This window comes from Arvicola amphibius, chromosome 7 (genome assembly GCF_903992535.2).
Source record: "Arvicola amphibius chromosome 7, mArvAmp1.2, whole genome shotgun sequence".
Taxonomy (NCBI): Eukaryota; Metazoa; Chordata; class Mammalia; order Rodentia; family Cricetidae; genus Arvicola; species Arvicola amphibius.
In genome coordinates this window covers 51,515,198-51,533,703 of record NC_052053.1, presented here as the reverse complement: position 1 = coordinate 51,533,703, position 18,506 = coordinate 51,515,198, and the positions used below count along the sequence as shown (strand labels likewise).

General features: G+C 53.5%; 1 protein-coding gene across 3 annotated transcripts in view; it reads left to right on the top strand.

The window, feature by feature from the left end:
* Lmx1b (LIM homeobox transcription factor 1 beta) overlaps nucleotides 1-16,130 on the top strand; it is a 75,257-nt gene extending 59,127 nt beyond the window's left edge. Inside the window, exons 3-9 of one of the 3 annotated variants that reach the window (XM_038337818.1) lie at nucleotides 11,533-11,765; nucleotides 13,420-13,601; nucleotides 13,767-13,844; nucleotides 13,997-14,067; nucleotides 14,676-14,706; nucleotides 15,531-15,672; nucleotides 15,973-16,130. In XM_038337818.1, coding sequence (XP_038193746.1) covers nucleotides 11,533-11,765; nucleotides 13,420-13,601; nucleotides 13,767-13,844; nucleotides 13,997-14,067; nucleotides 14,676-14,706; nucleotides 15,531-15,672; nucleotides 15,973-16,130 — 895 coding nt within the window. Of the gene's footprint in view, nucleotides 1-11,532; nucleotides 11,766-13,419; nucleotides 13,602-13,766; nucleotides 13,845-13,996; nucleotides 14,068-14,675; nucleotides 14,707-15,528; nucleotides 15,694-15,972 lie in introns of all 3 variants that reach the window. The other 2 variants (XM_038337820.1, XM_038337819.1) reach the window with 2 other exon arrangements.
* The last annotated feature ends 2,376 nt before the right edge of the window (nucleotides 16,131-18,506 follow it).

Genomic DNA, 18,506 nt, shown 5'->3' with positions numbered 1-18,506 from the left:
TGGCAGGATTGAGAGACACCCTCCTGCTCCTAGTGGAGATTTACCTCGGTAAATAAAACATCAGCATGAAGCCCAACTGCTGGTGGGAGGCTAAGCAGGTGTAACGTGTGGTCACTGGCCATCAGCAAGGCTCGAGGTGGACACAAACCCCGCAGCAGAGCAAGTGTTCTTTAAAAAAAAATCTGTGAAAAAAATCATTTATCTCAATAAAAATAATTTTAGTAAAATAAAAGAATGAAAGGGAAAAAGTTGTAAATTATTTAACTATACTAGAAAGAAAATTGATCAAAAAATTAAATTGCCTTAATGGAGTTTCTTCTAGAACACACTAGCTCAACAGCAGTTTATCAGTGTTGATAGAACCCTAATTAAACCCTGCTACGGCTTATGTACAAAGAAGCCAAAACCTTTGGAGTTAGAACGGTGAGCGACAACACCAGTTTGGTCAACGCTCTGTCGCACAGTTGTGTCCTGGATCCCTCCTGCAGAGCCCCCTTCCCTTGAATGGTGCTGTTCCTTTACCAAGAGAGCCCTGTGGCTGTGACCTGGATCCTATTTCCACTCAGTCCTTGTCACCTGACAGAGCAATTGGCCATGGTGTGCATCTGGCAAATGCTAACACTTGACATTGCAGTGTGAGGTTGGGACGGATGGGTAGGCAGTCTGTGGGTGAGTGGATGGCTGAGGCCATGCAGGTATGGAGGGAAGTAGATGGTTGGGGAAAGGTATGGGCAGATGGTAGATGGATGAATGATGAGAAGAACAGACAGGTAGGTAGATGGATGGGAATAGGGGAATGTATGGGTGGTTGAGTAGATGGATGGATAGATGATGGGTGGGTGACCACATGGATGGATAGATGATGGGTGGGTGGTCACATGGATGGATAGATGATGGGTGGGTGGTCACATGGATGGATAGATGATGGGTGGGTGACCACATGGATGGATAGATGATGGGTGGGTGACCACATGGATGGATAGATGATGGGTGGGTGGTCACATGGATGGATAGATGATGGGTGGGTGGTCACATTGATGGATAGATGATGGGTGGGTGGTCACATGGATGGATAGATGATGGGTGGGTGGTCACATGGATGGATAGATGATGGGTGGGTGACCACATGGATGGATAGATGATGGGTGGGTGGTCACATGGATGGATAGATGATGGGTGGGTGACCACATGGATGGATAGATGATAGGTGGGTGACCACATGGATGGATAGATGATGGGTGGGTGGTCACATGGATGGATAGATGATGGGTGGGTGACCACATGGATGGATAGATGATGGGTGGGTGGTCACATGGATGGATAGATGATGGGTGGGTGGTCACATGGATGGATAGATGATGGGTGGGTGGTCACATGGATGGATAGATGATGGGTGGGCGATCGCATGGATGGATAGATGATGGGTGGGTGACCACATGGATGGATAGATGATGGGTGGGTGGTCACATGGATGGATAGATGATGGGTGGGCGATCGCATGGATGGATAGATGATGGGTGGGTGACCACATGGATGGATAGATGATGGGTGGGCGATCGCATGGATGGATAGATGATGGGTGGGCGATCGCATGGATGGATAGATGATGGGTGGGCGATCGCATGGATGGATAGATGATGGGTGGGCAATCGCATGGATGGATAGATGAGTGGGTGATTGACTGGCTAGACTGATCTATGGATGGGTTATTGATAAAGGGATGGTGGATGGATGGAAGATGGATAAGTGAATAGAAGAGTGGATGGTTTGGTGACTGATAGGTGCATGTTTGTATTGTTGGACGGGACAAAAATATGTGCTTATCTTCAGGTCTTGAGTGTTGGGCCTTCAGCCTGTTCTCTGACATTTCATTCTTACCAACATGTTCCTAACTAATGCACTGTCCGCCTAGCCCTGCAAATGGCCTTTCTAGTCCTCATGCTTTTTCCAGCTGCTCCCTCCTGGGATGGCCCCTCTGCTTGTCTGTCTCTATGTGGAATTCAACCCTCAAGCCAACTCCCCACCATACACAAACATACACATTCCCTTACTGGAACCCTATTCAGTTTTTAAAAATGTGTGTATATACATATACATAATAAGTAAATAAATAAATATTTAAAAAAATAAAATTGTATGTGTGTGTGCATGTGCACCTGTGGAGGTCAGAAGACATCTTCAGGGAGTTGGTTCTCTCACCTTTTTGTGAGCTTCAAGGATTGAACTCAAGTCCTCCTCAGTCTTGTGCAGCAAGCAACTTTACTCAATACGTTATCTTGTCTTTCCACCTCTGAAATATTTTTTTAGCATTTTTTTGAGATAAGAACTCACTATCTGGATCCACTACCACTATGTAGATATTGGCTTTGAACTTGGGCAATCATCCATTACAGATAAGGGCCACCCCCCTCCCCTAGCTCTGTTGAGGTTTTTAAAGTCACCAGCAAGTTTTCCTACTGCCCAGCTCTGCCTTCCACTTAACTTTACCGTAGTTCCACAACCCTTCCTGGCACATGATTCTGGACCCAGCCCTTTCTGGCCATGGAGGAACCCAAGACAAAGCTGGCAGCAGCTCCACGTCTCATGGTATGGGCTTTCTCATCTTCCACATGGACTGCGTGACCCACAGGTGTCCTCAGTACCTCCAGCTGAGGACAGCACCTGGACATAGACTCTGAGCTGACAGAGTGAGACAAAGTTATCACCAGGTGGGCAAGAAGAAGCCACAAAGAGCTTCTAGAACAGACCCCCCTCCTCCGCCCCGCAAAGGGACCAGGAGAGAGCTGCAGCCTAATGCCTTCTCTAACGTCATTCCTCTCTTTAGTAATGAGACTGGACGTGCCTCTAGTCAGAGGAACGTGTTTGAAGAATGCTCGGGGTCTGGTCTGTAGGAAACACTTCAGTAAATCATAGACTCTAAGACAAAGTGGCGTAGTAACAGTACTGGCTATTGGGTCCAATGACAGGAGCCTGTGACCTCAGTGATGGTGGGGGCGGGGAAGGAACCCGGATCAGCTCCTGGGGCAGGCAGGGATGGGCAGCAGGAGGAAAGGAAGGAGCAGTCCAGGGCTTGGCACACAGTAGGTACATAAACATGGTGAGGGACAGCAACACTCTCTATGGATTTAGAGTAACATCAGGCCATTGATTTTCTCACCTCTACCTCCCACGTGATGGAATTACAATCATGTGCTAACTCACCTGCCTTCATGTGGGGCTGGGGATCAAACCCTAGCCGCCTTCTACGCCAGGCAAACCCCCTACCACCCAGGCTATACTGTTTCTGCAGGCCTAGATCATAACCCATACTCTTCAAACCGACAAAGCCTCAGCCTGGTGCCCTCACACACTTGGTTGCCTTAGCTGGCTTTTTGTGGGTTTTCTGCTTGGATCAGCATCCTGGGAGCTGGACCACAGGGCTTCCTGGGAAGGTGCTCAGATGCTGAGTAGGGGCTCATCCACTTCCTCTCTGCCCTGGACTTTGTCTCTTCCTGGTGGCAAGAGGGCCCTTGTCTATTACCCAGGAGTGTCTGGTTTCAGAGTAGTGCCCCGCCCCAGTCCAAAATAAATTTCACTAAAGAGGGAACATGGTACAAGCACATTCTGTAGGACTGCATGGGTGTGCACATGTATGTATCTGTGTGTGTCTGTGCTCATGTCCATACCTGTGTGTATGTGAATGTTCCCATCTAAGCTTCTCCAGAGCTTTAGGTGGTAGTGCTGCCCCTGGGCCTACCCTGTCCAGATCTGAGGCCCCATTCTCCCCTCCCTTGCTATGCCTTGGCTTTCCTTTCTAATGCCCCCCCTTCCTTCCGCATCCTCTCCTTAGGAAGACTTCTGGGGGATGGGCTACTTCAGGATGCTGACCGATGCTAACCTCACCTGGCCTAGGTCACTGGGCTGGTGTCCCCAAGCCTGTTTCTGCTCCTCATCCATCAGAGCAACACAGTTGCCAGAGAGGGCCAGTTAAGATGCCAGCCCAGAAGGCCAAATGGATGGCTTAGTGGGTTAAGGTGCTTGCCACCAAGACTGATGATCTGAGTTCAGTTCCCAGAACCTACATGGTTGAAGGAGAGAACTTACACAGACAGATGTGTATCCCCCCACACACACTGAATAAATAAGCAAACAAATATAAATGTTTAAAAAGACTTTTAAGTGCTAGTCTATTAGCTCAAAGCCTTCCCAGGTCACATGATCAGCCCTGCCCCAGTTCTGCCTGCACTTGGGTCCCTTCCTTTCATTCACCTGCTCCAGCCACAGTGCCCTGTGTCCTGACACTGGTGTGCACCCCAACCCCAGGGTCTCCGCAGCTGGCACCCCTCTCCTAGATGTCCCAGCTGCCTCTGACTGCCCTCTCTAAAGCTGCAGCCCTCCAGATACCTCCTTGCTCCTGTGACATTTTGTTGTCTCCTTTGGTATATTGTATGTGTGACGGTCTGTTTGCTCAGATAGACACACACTATTCTAACCTATGGAATGTCCCCACAGCTGTGAGAATGGGGCCTGGGGGCCTGGGATGGACGACTCGTCTGCTCCCAGCTCCATCCTCATTTAGTCCCTGGCATGGAGAAGGTGCCAGTGTCTGTGGGATCCCAGAATGTGTGCCTGCTGGTATGATGACAATACCTAAGGCTCCAAGCTGGGCTGGTCTCAGCCTGCCTGTCGCTTGTGACCTCCCGCTCTGGCTGGAGCAACCCCACTGTGGCCCCGAGGTGGATCAAAGGGCTAAGAGAAGCTTGGGGCAACCCTCATGCAGGCTGGGCAGGCAGCAGGTCAGCAAGGCCCTGCCAAGCCCTGGCAGGCCAGGAGGTACCACACCCGCAGCCAGTGAGCATGGCCAGCCACGCAGCACATTCCAGCTGCCTGATTGACATGCACTCCGGGCCTGCCTGCGGCTCCTGCCGCATCAAAGCAGATGTTTACAGCTGGTTTGAGTTGGATTCCATCAACGGGCCCCTTTTTGTCTCCAAATAAAAAACAGCTAAGTCCGGAATGATAAGGATGCACAGACTCACAGGGAGATGTCAGTAAGTCCCAGTGATGGGCTGACTCCTGCAGTCCCTCCTACCTACTGTCCAGGGTCCTGTCCCCAGGCTCTGAAGGCCTGTCCCTCACCCCTGTACCTACACCACAGGGTGCCACAGCACACAACTGTAAGAACCCCATACCACAGGGAGCTCTTGCTATCTTGAGTCCCATCAGTGGAATCTGGAGGTTGCCACCACCTGGGTGTGACCTAGAGAAGGACTATCACAGCTGCTAGGTGGGTGCCCTGCTTCTGTCTTCTAACAGGGAGTCAGCTGTCAGGGGAGCTAGTAGGCCAGGTCTGGGATTCAGAGCCCCTCCTGCCATCCCCCAGAACCAGTTCCCTAAGCCCATGACATGTCCCCCCAGGAAGCCCCCAGTTGTCCTCCACATTTGGTCATCCCACTTTCCTGTGGTGAGCACAGCCTGGCAGATCACCTGCCACGCTGTGACCATCTCTGTGGGACCAGGCAGTCTGGCTCTGTGCCAGGCATCCTCAGAACCAGCTTCCAGAGTGTGGCCGGATGAAGCAAGGAAGGTGCTGGAGTGGGCACAGATGGCCACAAGCCATTAGTACCCATTCACGTGGTCTCTGCTGGGGAGAAGAATCCAGCAGTAGAGGCCAGGCTCTCTGGGGCTTAGCTAGGAAGTGTCTGCCTCACCCACTGTGACATTCTGACAGAAACCTTGACAAAGACAGACAGACTCTTTTAAGTTGTGCGTTTTAGAGAGAACAAATCTATGTCTTGTTACCTAATGATGCTCTTAGAGCCCCTTAAAGAAACATAATTTTCTTTCTCAGCCAACCTGGCCGCCATCACATTTTCCCCTTTTCCAAAGTTGTTCATCTGTTCAGCAAAACACCAATAACCTCAGTGCTGGACCTGGAAATGAGTTAGACCCAGAGTCAGTTCCTAGCTCAGAGGGGACATTGGACACTCAGAGAACGGCTGAGACTATGTATCAGGGAAGCCAGTTCCTAGCTCAGAAGGGACATTGGACACGCAGAGAACGGCTGAGACTATGTATCAGGGAAGCCTTCACAGAGAAGGAGATGCGCAAAGGGGAGAGAGAGAAGGCAGACCTTGGAAGCAGATGGGAATTGTTGTGTGTGGGGGCGCAGGGGCAGATTGAAAAACATGGCGGCTGGTGGCTGGTGGCCGGCCAGGATGTGGCTTAGAGAGCCATGATTTCATCTTGGGCTTTACCTTGAGATTATTCTGTGCTCTCAAGTATTATGAAGCAAATTCAAGTCTGATTTGACTCAGTGAAGGACTGTGTCAGCTCTCCATCACGGTCACAGAACCCCTGGGGCTATCATCTTCTAAGAAGGAAAGATTTGCTTTGGGTCATGAATTTAGAGGCTTTGGTCCATGATCATTTGACATAGTGGCTTTAAGCCTCCAGCTGAACGGAGCCTCATGGCAGTTTCCAGGACCCCCGTATCCCTTTCAAGGCCACACCCTAGGAACTACCTGCTAATAGTGCTACAGCTAACCTCATATGAGCTTTCGTGAGACATTTCCAAGCTACAGCAAGGAAGGAAAATAAGTTTTTGAGCGTCTTCAGCCTTGTTTCCTTATCAACTGAGAAGTGGCAGTGTCCACTGGGGAGATGTAGTGGTTAGAAGGCTCAAGAGGCTGAGACTCGCCACTGAAACTGCTGAGTGAAGGCTGAAGAAGGTCCCACTGAGAGTCATGAGCACACACGTGGAATAAAAGTTATCCCCAGCACCCACAAACTGTGGGGTGCCCCAGTTGGACATGCTCTACAGTGAGGAGGAAAGGGAACTTCCATTCGCTGAGAATGCTAAACCGGTGCTGGGACTATTTTTTAAATTTATTTATTCTTATTTTATGTGCATTGATGTTTTGCCATGGATGTCATGTTCCCTGGAACTGGAGTTACAGACAGTTGTGAGATGCCTTGCGGGTGCTGGGAATTGAACCTGGATCCTCTGGAGAGCAGTCAGTGCTCTTAACCACTGAGCCATCTCTCCAGGCCCAGCACTGGGACCCTTGAAGACCTAATGGCAGCAATCACAGTTCCTGTTTACCTATCTAGTCAGGAGCCTTGCCACCACCCTTACCCCCACCTCCACATCAGTAGCATCTATCTTTGTCCCCATTAAACACATGGAGACAGTGAGGCACAAGAGTATGTACTTAAACAAGGTTCCAGGGCTTGAAAGTGTCAGGCTTCTGAGCGCGGCATGTGCCACCTGGACTCTGGGTACTGGCTGAAGACATCTCAGAGAGGCCAGTGTTGTGTGCAGCTAAAGACCTGTGTTCCATGCACCCCATGGTAGTCACTGGCTAAGAAGTTAGTCTGCCAGATTTGTGATCTACATTCAAACCCTCCGCAAAATACTGTTTTCAGACTTTTTTTTTTAAAGCCTCTTATGAGTTTAATAAATTGTGCTTTAGACAAACCAAACCAGTTGCTGAAGGAGATGGGTCTTCATATCCTGGGACTCTTTCAAAGATGGCAGTCCTCACAACAGAATGTTTAACACAGCGATCAGTGAAAAAAAAATGTGCATACACAGTGATGTTCTATTTGGTTTATATTCATTTTATTATTATTTTTAGAATGGATCTCATGTATCCCAAACTGACCTCAAAGTCACTATATAAAGTCAAGAATGGCTTTAAACTTACTGGCCTACCTCCTGAGTGTTGGGATTACACATGTATGTCACCTTGTCTGGCTTTATGCAACACTAGGGATCAAACCCAGCTTCCTGCATGTTCAGCAAACATGCTGAGTTGTAGTCCCAGCCCTCAGTTTAGTTTGTAAAGAGTCCAGACCCTTTATGGAGAGGAAGAATCATGAGGTGTAAAGTGGATTGGGCCTCCAGGAAACTCATAGCCTTGGGGCAGGTGCATAGGCGCAGGAACCAGAGACAAGGCTGTCTGGACTCACAGGGTCAGAGCAATGCTGGGTGTGATCTTGGACAAGTGTCTGTCCCTGCCCTGCAGGTCTGTGAGGACCTAGAGAGATCATGCAGGTGGGTGGCCACCAAGCCTGCTTGGTGCTCAGATCTGCCCTGTCTTTGAGTCAGGAGAGCAGGAGGACCCATTGGGGCAGATGAGAGCAGGAGGTACTGGCCAGAGCCCTAGGGGTTCTGCAAGGCATGCTGGGACTTGTGGACACAGCCAGGAACCTGCTACCAGAAATCATGGCTTTGTGGTCCATGCTTATTGGGTTAAGACAGGGTTTCTCTGTGTAGCCCTGGCTGTCCTAGAACTTACTCTGCAGGTCTCTAACTCAGAGATCCGCCTGTCTCTGCCTCCCAAGTGCTGGGATTAAAGGTGTGCACCACTACAGCTGCCTGGCTTGTTTTTTGTTTGTTTTCGAGGCTGGGTCCCATGTAGCCCAGGCTAGCCCTGAACTCTGCATAACCAGAGATGACCTGTGACTTTTACATTTATTTCTGTTGCTGTGTGTACCGGGAGGGCATATGTGCTAGAGCGTGCACACGGAGGCCTGCTCTCGCTTTCCTTCCACCTTTCTGTGTTTGAGGGGTTGAACTCGGGTTCAGACTTGCACAGCCAGTGAACCTTCTCACTGGCCTCAACCTTGAACTTTTGATCCTTCTGCCCCTCTGTCCGCCAGTGCTGAGATTATAGGTGTTTACCACAAAGCCTGGTTTAACCCGGTGCCAGGGATGGAACCCAGGTCTTCATGCATGCTGGGCAAGCCCTCTGCCAGCTGAGCTACACCCCAGCCCAAGTGCTCCTATGGAGAAGATGGAGAACTGGAGTCTCAGAGGTTCAATGTCTTACCCAAAGTCACATAGCAAGGTAGGGATGGAGCTCGGGTATAGAGTGCGCGCCTAGGACATGCAAAGCCCTGGGTTTGCACTTGAAGTTGTGGAGTCAAGGTGTGTGCCCCAGCCCTGTGTTTGATAGCTCCTGCCTGCTGTACTGAGAGGCAGGCTTCAGCGTTGAGCCCCTTACACACAAAGCAATCTGAAGCTGGGAGAGAGGAATTGCTCATGAGCTTCCCAGTGATGGCAGTGTCCTGCCTGTGGCTGATCTGCTTCTCCTTGGCTCTCAGCGGCTTCTGATTCCAGCCATGTGCCCGTGGTGGAAGGACTGAGAGAGAGAAGGGATTTGGAGAGAGGAGGGAACCCCCATATACATACACATGCACCCTAGTGTAGCCCTCGCTCTATCCCTGCATGGTAGACAAAGCCGGCACTGTAATTGGGAGTGAGTATTTCATACGTGCCCCCCGATGTTTTATTGGGCGGAGAGATGCTTGGAGACCGAAAGGACGGCACATTCCGTTTATAAAGTGCGTGTCATTTGTTTTATTTCCCAGGCTCTTGCAATCTAGATAACAGATGATGCCCCGAGCGGCTGTGCGGCCTGGAAGCGGCTGCTGGAGCCTTTGGAGGGGTATTAATAATAGATTGTGTTGATAAGCTCGGAGAAAGTCACAATCCACCCCCTGCTGCCAGGGCATTAGTGTGGCTGTTGAATGCCGGAGCGCCAGCTTGGTGGCACAGTCACTGAATGCAGGTCACCCCCAGCACACACCCTGCTTGCTGCTTCTCTGCAGCCTCAAATGATCTGTGCATTGGAGCCCACGAGATGTGCCTGGGACCTGGGCCTGCCAAGCTGGCCAGGACCTGGCTAGGACCCATCTGTTCAGATCCCTGCAGCCCGTACTGGGCACCTTGGTCAGGTGCAGAGCGACAGAGGGGCAGGCATTTGCCTCTGGGAAGGAGGCCGGGGCTCTGAAAAAAATTACCCAGTCTGTGCCTTCCTTTCAAAGTACAGGCTGAGCTGGCAGTAGAGGGTTCCTACTTGCCTCGAGCACCTGTTCTGACCCTCAATCCCACACTCAGATTTTGCATACCCACACCACAAATGTACACAGAGGCCCCCTGAGAACCAGAAAAAGCCATAACCTGCTTTGAGGTATCCCCACTCCACTAGAGTTGAACCCTCTTAAACACCTACACAATGGCTTCCTGCTGACTCAGATGCTCAGTCCTGTCAAATCCTCAGGATTGTCTTCTGCTGACCCCATTTTGCAGCAGAGCAACCTCAGGCAGTAAGGAAGTTCAGAGGCAGGCAGGGGAGGCCGTGTGCCCTAGAATAGGGCAGCATCAGAGAAGGCTTCCCAGAGAAGGTGGCATTGGAGTTGGGTGTTGGAGGTTAAATAGGAGTCTGCCAGACCGAATAGAGGTGGGTATGGGGGTTGCCCCCAGGCTGAGTGCTCTGGCCAGTGCCAGGGAAGCAACAGAACAGGAGACATCCCTGTCCACCGCGCCACAGCATTTTGTCGTGGGCGCTGCTGATGGCAGCCCCGGGAAGGGAGGCAGGGCTGGAGCCTGGTGTTTACGGCTGTCCCTGCTCCAGAACCGATTAGCAGAGAATTGCAGCTGTAATCTGTGCCCGTGATGGCGGGCCATAAAGAGGGATGGGACGTGCGGTGCTCCCAAGGTGGCGCCCGCAGACGTGGCCCGGGGATGCGGGGAATGAAAAATGGTTTTAATTCCCTCCCAGCAGCAATAATTTGATTCTTCATAAATTTTTCCATCAAAGTGTTGTTGAGGCTGGGTTCCCACAGAGCAGGCATGTGACAGGGTGAGAGTGTGGGAGGAACGGTCAGCAGACCAGCAGGACCCTCTAGCCCAAACCAGGCAGGGCCATGGACACCCATCCTGGCGAGTGGGCCATTGGATGGATGGGCGGCAGAGCCCGCCGGGATGAACGCCTGCATCAGCCCACACTGGGAGCTGTTTGTTACATCACGTGCACTCCGAGCAAGAGGAACTCCAGTCTGCTCTTCCTTTTCCTCATCCCCAAAATGGGGCCGGGTCTGTCTGGTTTCAAGGGCCATCGCAATCTGGTGACGTGCATGTGTGACATGCTGAGTACAGTTGCTAGCCCTGCTTCCGCAAACTGTGCCCATGCTGAAATGAAGGGACGAGAAGGTGGCACCAAGTCAAGGGGCAGGGACAGAACATGCCCAGTGGCTGCTGCGAGTGTACTCTGAAGACCCCATGGCTGTCCTGAGGGATTACAGCCAGGAATCCAAGGGTGATGAGGTGGGGTATTCTTTTAAGGGCACGAGGGAGCTATGGAAGACTGGGTCAGGAAAGAACAAGGTCATTTGCGTTCCAAAGAGCCTCCTGTGTCCTGTTTTGGGCACAGACAAGGGAAGGTGAAAGCTTTCAGGATCTGGAAGCTCAGGGTGCGGAGAAGGGTCCAGACTGGAGGGCAGGGCAAAATGGGATTGTTTGACTATGGGGGTGAAGGAGGCTAGTGGTCAGGGAGTGAGGCGGGCCCTAAACACCGCCCTCTAGTGGCCTTCATGACTGAGCGGGAAGACCCAGAAGCCGAGCTGACCGGTCCCCGTGGTTCAGAAGAGGAGGGTGTGTCCCCGCCCCCTTCCTCCCCACCCATCTGCCTGAGTGACAGAGGGAGATGCCCTGGGCTAAGCAGACTCTCTCAGCACAGCCTGTGCCTCCTCCATGCCCTGCAGGCTCTTCGCGGCGAAATGCAGCGGCTGCATGGAGAAGATCGCACCTACTGAATTCGTGATGCGGGCGCTCGAGTGCGTGTACCACCTGGGCTGCTTCTGCTGCTGTGTGTGCGAGAGGCAGCTGCGCAAGGGTGATGAATTCGTGCTCAAGGAGGGCCAGCTGCTGTGCAAGGGTGACTATGAGAAGGAGAAGGATCTTCTCAGCTCCGTGAGCCCTGACGAGTCAGACTCTGGTGAGCCTGGGCTGGGACGGCTGCAGGACATGGCTCAGTGGGATGCTGGAGAGGGGCTTCTGAGCTGCACAGACCTGCACCCCCACACATGTCCAGCCAGCACTGAGGTGTCACATCCATTCCTGCATGCCACCCTAGTACTTATCTGGGTGCCAGCCCCAGGGCACACACACCCGTATGCCTATCTGACGATGCATGTACCCAGTGCCATAGAGACACCACCCCATGTGCTCATATGTGGGGACATGTGCTCACACACCCAAGTATGCAAAGCTTCATCATAGGCACACACACTCATACATGTACATGTTTCATATGTCTGAAGCTAACCAGCACACTCAGGCTGCACATGCATGTTTATATAAACACTCACATACACTGTGCATGCAGACATCTGCTCTCTGGCAAGGGCTGAAGTCCAGCTGGCACCCTGTCACTCCTGATAACTGGCCTGTCCTTTGAGGCACCCTAAACCCACAGGGATGGTTTCTGCCCATGTGGACAGTGTCTGCCATTGCCAGGGTCCCAGTGTCTGGGCCTGAGTGTGGCATATCCTCATGTATCTGCTGCTGGCCATCCCTGGACAAGACACTGTGACTGCATCCCGTGGCCACCTGCACTCCCATGGAAGGGAAGGGCACTGGGCCATCTTACAGATATGCTAGAAAGGGTTGCAGTGATCCGTGGGGCTCACCTCCAAAGAAGGTGGAACTAGAGAGGGAATAGGTTCCAGGGAGGGGTGTTGGAAGCTGATGGTTATTAGGAAGTTCGGCCATGTACCTGATTCTCTAAGACCCCAAACTCTGGGGTCATGGAAGCGGTATGTGTGTTGCTGGATGTGCATACATGTTTTTTCATGCCACATGTGTCTTGGCATGTATGTGTTCCTGCCTGTGGGCACAGGCCTCTGTGGGCCCATGACTATAAATGTCTCTAGGCAGCACATATGTGGGTCTCTGTGTCAAGATGCAGGTGTGTGTAACCACCAGTAAGCACACTGTACACGTATGCACATGCTTGCATAGTGTGGTTCTACGTCCTCCTGTGAGGATGCCTGGTCCCTGTGTCTTTGTCAGTTGTTAGTCCCTGAAAGTCTCAAGAAAGAAGGCTCCCGATATCCTTCTCTGTTCCCCCTGGTCCCCAGCTTGCATGACACATGACCCTCAGAGACCAACGGAAGGTGGGTTTCAAACATGATGAGTTGGGGAAGCCAGGGCCAGCCTGGGCCATAGTTGCAACATGCCTGTACAGGAGGCTGCTGGCCTTCAGAGACACGTAAGAGCAGATCTGCCCTTGTGTGTGAGCCCTGTGTGTGTGCCCTTGTGTGTGTGCCCTTGTGTGTGAACACCAGCATCCTGCACACACTCTAGTGTGTCTTCCTGAGGCACCTGGGTCCTGATCCCCACAGGAGCCTGATTCACTGTCTCCCTGAGCCCATGGGTACCATAAGTAAACCTGTGGTCAGCAGTTAGGGCAGACTGAGCCCAGAATGAGGGAGTGAGGAGTGTGTATTAGGGTTATGGGACGTGCAGGGAGCAGGAGATGAAGGCCCAGCAAAGAAGAACAACTTTAACCTGGGGTCATTAAGTGGTGAAGGAATTCTCACCTAAAGGTCCAAAGCGCGGACTGACAGGTTGGATTGTGTATTCCACAGTGAAGAGTGAGGATGAAGATGGAGACATGAAGCCGGCAAAGGGGCAGGGCAGCCAGAGTAAGGGCAGTGGAGACGACGGGAAGGACCCCAGAAGGCCCAAACGGCCCCGGACCATCCTCACCACGCAGCAACGGAGAGCCTTCAAGGCTTCTTTTGAGGTCTCCTCCAAGCCCTGTCGGAAGGTGAGTAGTTCCTGAAGCCCACACTTCTCTTTTGCTTTTTGTGGGTCCAGCTCCTCCTCCCCGGCCCACTCACTGCTATCGCTGGGGACAGGAGTGTCCCTCCATCCCTCCACCTCCCAGCTGCCATCTACACCGACCTGACCTGTCTCCCTCTCTCTGGGTCAGGTCCGAGAGACGCTGGCAGCAGAGACAGGCCTCAGCGTGCGTGTGGTCCAGGTCTGGTTTCAGAACCAAAGAGCAAAGGTGAGAGGTCCCTGCTACTCCAGTGCTCTAGGGCACATCTGGGAATGGGGATGGGCAGAAGGCAGGGAAGAGTCCTGATAGGATGATGGACATAAAGGGAGTCTGGTATGCAGGCTGAGACTGAGGGGGGCACCTGGCTTGTCTCCCTACAGATGAAGAAGCTGGCCCGGCGGCACCAGCAACAGCAGGAACAGCAGAACTCCCAGCGGCTGGGCCAAGGTGAGCCCCAGGGACATGGGGAGCAGAGGTTGCAATGGAAGGATTGTCAGGGCGTCTACTGTGCAAGCCACTGCTGTCCTCTTGTGCTCAGCATGGCGAGGCTCTTTTCCCATATCCTACCCGCCCTGGTAGATAGCTCTCATTCCTCCACACTCATGGACTCCCTCCAGGCCAGGATTGACAGGATACCTCATGAGGAAACTCTGGGGCTATCCAGGGACCTTCTGGGATCATGCCACTAGCAAGGGGCAAAACTGCACTGTTAGCAATAACATATGCGTGCCGCTCACTCATTCTGTAAGAATGCCTCCAGAAAATGTGGGGGAGGGATATGGGAAAGCCCGTGGTGAGGTGCCACTAGCAGTAAAGAGCCAGTCCATGGAGCAGAAAGGGGGTCCTCTGAAGCTGGACTTCACTCAGAAGTCTGTTTCGTACCAATGGCTTGGGCCAGGGATGGTCTCCATGGCTACACGGAGACATGGAGACTTTGACGTTGGGAGGGAGGGAGGGAGGTGCAGAGAGCTCCAGAGACCACCACTGTGGTGGAGCAGACAGGGGAGCAGGTGGCCCTAGGAAGATGCTAGGCACCCACAGACAGCTCTTCCACTCAAGGCCAGACCCAAGCCTGGGGCTTGGGGACAAGGTTCCAAAACTTCACATCCCTTGTTTCCCCTAGAGGCTCTTACTAAGGCCAGTCTTCCGCCTCCAGCCACCAGGATTCCTGTGCTTGTTCTTGAAGAACAGTGTCCCTTGTTCTCCAGTGTCCCTGACTCCCTCCTAGATGCCACCCAGAATCCTTCCTGCTCGCTCTCCAGAGTCCATTTGGTTCTATCTCCCTGCCCGTGGCCCCTCTGATCCCCACCTTTCCCTCTGTTCTGTCACTATCTGAAGAGTGGTTGCTGCCCACCATTTTTCCCCCTTTGAGTATTGTTTACAGGGTCCTCAGGACCTCCCTGACTTCCTGTTCCCCTGAACAGACCCAGCCCCCCAACATTTCTCCACAGCACCTTCCTTGCTTCAGACAGCCCCAGAGGGAAGCCTGCTGCATCCCATCCTAAAGCACCCTGTCCAACTGTCCACTTGCTTGCCCCCTTTCCAGTCCCATTGGGGAGACCGTCCCCTCCCCAGCCTGCCATATCCCTTCCTGGTGATTCTTTAGGTTCTGCTGGGGTGAGGACTTTTCCTCCAAGAAGCCTTTCTGGGCTTGGGTTCCATCTTAGTGCCCCTGCACTGTGAACCATGGGACATGGCTACTGCCAACATAGCCTGCCAACTCTCCAGTCTGTGCTCTTGTAGCTGGAGCAGGAAGAAGACAGAGCCATGGGAAGTCTTTGAGGGGAGGGACCCAGAGAGGGAAGATAGAAGGTGCATCTAGAATAGGAGTCATGGGGCCCCGGGGAGACTCTGAGGGACTACGAGGACAGGGCAGGCAGGACCAGCTGGTGATGGCATTCATTGTCCTCAGAGGTCCTGTCGAGTCGCATGGAGGGCATGATGGCCTCCTACACGCCACTGGCGCCCCCGCAGCAGCAGATCGTGGCCATGGAACAGAGCCCCTACGGAAGCAGCGACCCCTTCCAGCAGGGCCTCACGCCGCCCCAAATGCCAGGTGACCACATGAACCCCTATGGTAAGCTGCCCCACCCGCATCTGCCCAGCACTGCTCTCTGTCCTTGCCTAGCCGGGCAGAGAGAGTCTATGATTGACAGTTCTTGCCGCCCACAGCCAAGGGCTCAGGGCCCAGGGCAGTCCAACCAACACTGCTAGCAAGCCTGCCCCCGATGGGAAGGGCCTAGCCCCAGCCCGCTGACCTACCCATAACCCCTGGCCATGGAGCCTGCGGGGCTGCCAGGAACCCCCAGAACTGTGACCCACACCCAGTTCCTGACATCCCTTTTGCACCCCACAGGGAACGACTCCATCTTCCACGATATCGATAGCGATACCTCCCTCACCAGCCTCAGCGACTGCTTCCTCGGTTCCTCTGACGTAGGCTCCCTGCAGGCCCGTGTGGGGAACCCCATCGACCGGCTCTATTCCATGCAGAGCTCCTACTTTGCCTCCTGAGAGCCAGCTGGGCCGCATGGACGCTTGGGCCTGGGCCTAGGGTGGGACCACAGGCCTCCGCAGCCAGCCGGCCCCCCAGCCCGCCACCCGCTCAGACTCTACAGACAGCCATACGGTGCCCTCCCCTCGGCCAGCCGGACCTGGCTTAAGTGCCCACTGGGCACAGCCAGACAGGCAGATGGGTGCAGCCTGGGCAGGGACTGTGTCCTGCCCACGGAGATCTTGTGACCCCTGGGGACCCAGAGCTCTTGGACAGCCACTCGCCTCCCAGCCCTTTGATCCCATCACCTCCTTTCCCCGCCCCACCTTATATTATATTTGTTCTCTTTTTTTTTAACATTCTGTTTCCAGCTAACCTCTATTGTCCCTGCAAGGCCAGCCCTGGGACAGTGCCTGGTACCCGAGAAACAGTTATACGGGTGTCCTGCGCAGGTGACCATTTGTGCTTCTGGTCAGCGCAGGGGATGGTTTCTGGGTCCTAGGAGGCCCAGGGTCACTGTCCCCGGCCCTAGGCTGGGGCAGAGAAGAGGAGGAACCAAGCAGGGGCGACAGGTTCTTTGGCCCCTGGTTGAACTAGGAGTCACAAGCAAGCAGACTGATGTGGACAGAGCCCAGAGAGACCCAAAGGGACAGAGATGCACATGTAAAGGCACACACATCTGTAGGCACATCTGTGAAAATATGCATCTACACCTGGGTGCACACACACACGTAGAAGAGGTGACTCCCACTCTGCAATCTGGGGGCGGTGAGGTCAGTGGACAGGGCCTGCCTCTGAGAGCAACTGGAGATAAAGAAGGAGGAGGCTTTGAGTGTGAGCAGGTGGGCCTGGTGCATCCCAGGCTCTGTATGGGTCAGGACTTCCGGGACAGAAGGGCATCACAGAGTCCCGGGCCAGAGATGGACCCCACAGAACCAGGCAGACGATTCAGATGCAAAAGACCTCAAGAGTCTAACCCGCATTGACGCCCTCTGATACTGAATTCCCTTGGCCTTGTTCTTTGACAGGACCAGCTGCCCTTCCGTGGCCCCTCCTGACCCTTAGTCTCCTCTTCTTAGCTGAGGCTGGATGCTGGCAGGGCTCCTGCCTCCTGTGCAGATGTGGACTGTGTGACCAAGCTTCCCTCCTGACGTTAGCCAGCTCACACCGAACGGGCCCGTCTCCTCCCCTGCTCCTGCACCTCTGCTAATGTGGCCTGAGATCCAGCAGGTGGTTTAGGTCTCAACTTTGGAAGTCCACCCTTGTCGTTCTGTGAAGAGTCTTTGGGCCTCACAGAGGTACACTGACAAGCCACAATCCCTCAATATGCTGTGACATTGATTGCTTAGAGCCCATGGAAGACCATGGACTGTACCTAGTTGCCTTTCCTTCCATTGGCTCAGCAAGCTTAGGGTGTTACTCTGAGCTGGGTGAGAGGTCAGCCCTGAGGGGCTCCCCACAGTGCCCCTGCATGGTATGTAGCCCACCAGCATTTTAGCCTCTGCGTCACCCCAGCCCCACATCTCCTGGACTCTTGCTGCCCAAAGCAGAAGCAATAGTGGATCTCTCCTTGGCAACCTCCATTGGCCCCTGACAGGCCTGGGCCAGATACCCAGGATTTTGTCTCTCATCTAATGCTGAATTCTAACCTCCCAACACACACACATCCGGATGTCTGCCGAGCTCTAGCCGTGGGCACATAACGATGAATCTCCCTCTCCCCCTTCTCCTCCCCCTCCCCCTCCCCCTCCCCCTCCCCCTCCCCCCCTCTCTCTCCACTTTGGGCACCTGTGTCTGGCTGGTTACGTTGTGTGGATTTGTTCTCAGACACCCTTAACCCACTCAGATGCCACAAGATGGAGTCAACAGGGAAGAGCAGCTGCCACCATAGCCCTCCTGTGTCCCTCTCCTGGGATTCACCCTTCCCCTCTCTGGCACAGGCTTCTGGCTGAATTGCACAGGGCATACTTGAGGTGGACCCAGGGTGGATACCAGCTCCTGGGAGGTCCGGCCTGCTCTTAACCATGTTTTAAGTTGGAAGACACAACAGCAATAGGCTGTGTAGGTCATCCCTTCTGCGGCAGCTGGAGACCTGAGACAGGAGAGGGGCAGGGATGTGCTCAAGGCCTCACCTCAGGTAATGCCAGAACTGCAGCCTGGAGAAGGAGAGTAGGCTTACCCCCATCTTCTTATCTCTTGACTAGCCCCACCAGGGACCAGCGTGCCTCACACCTGCTGCTCCCTAAGCATCCTCCCTTCCTGCTCTGGGCCTCCAGACCCCAAGTCCAGCCCCGCCCACTGGTGTCCCCATGCTGGTGTCCCCAGGCAGGAGATGTTATCAAGACACTCCTTAAGTCACCAGAGGAGGTACCTCAGCCATCACATGGGAGTAATGC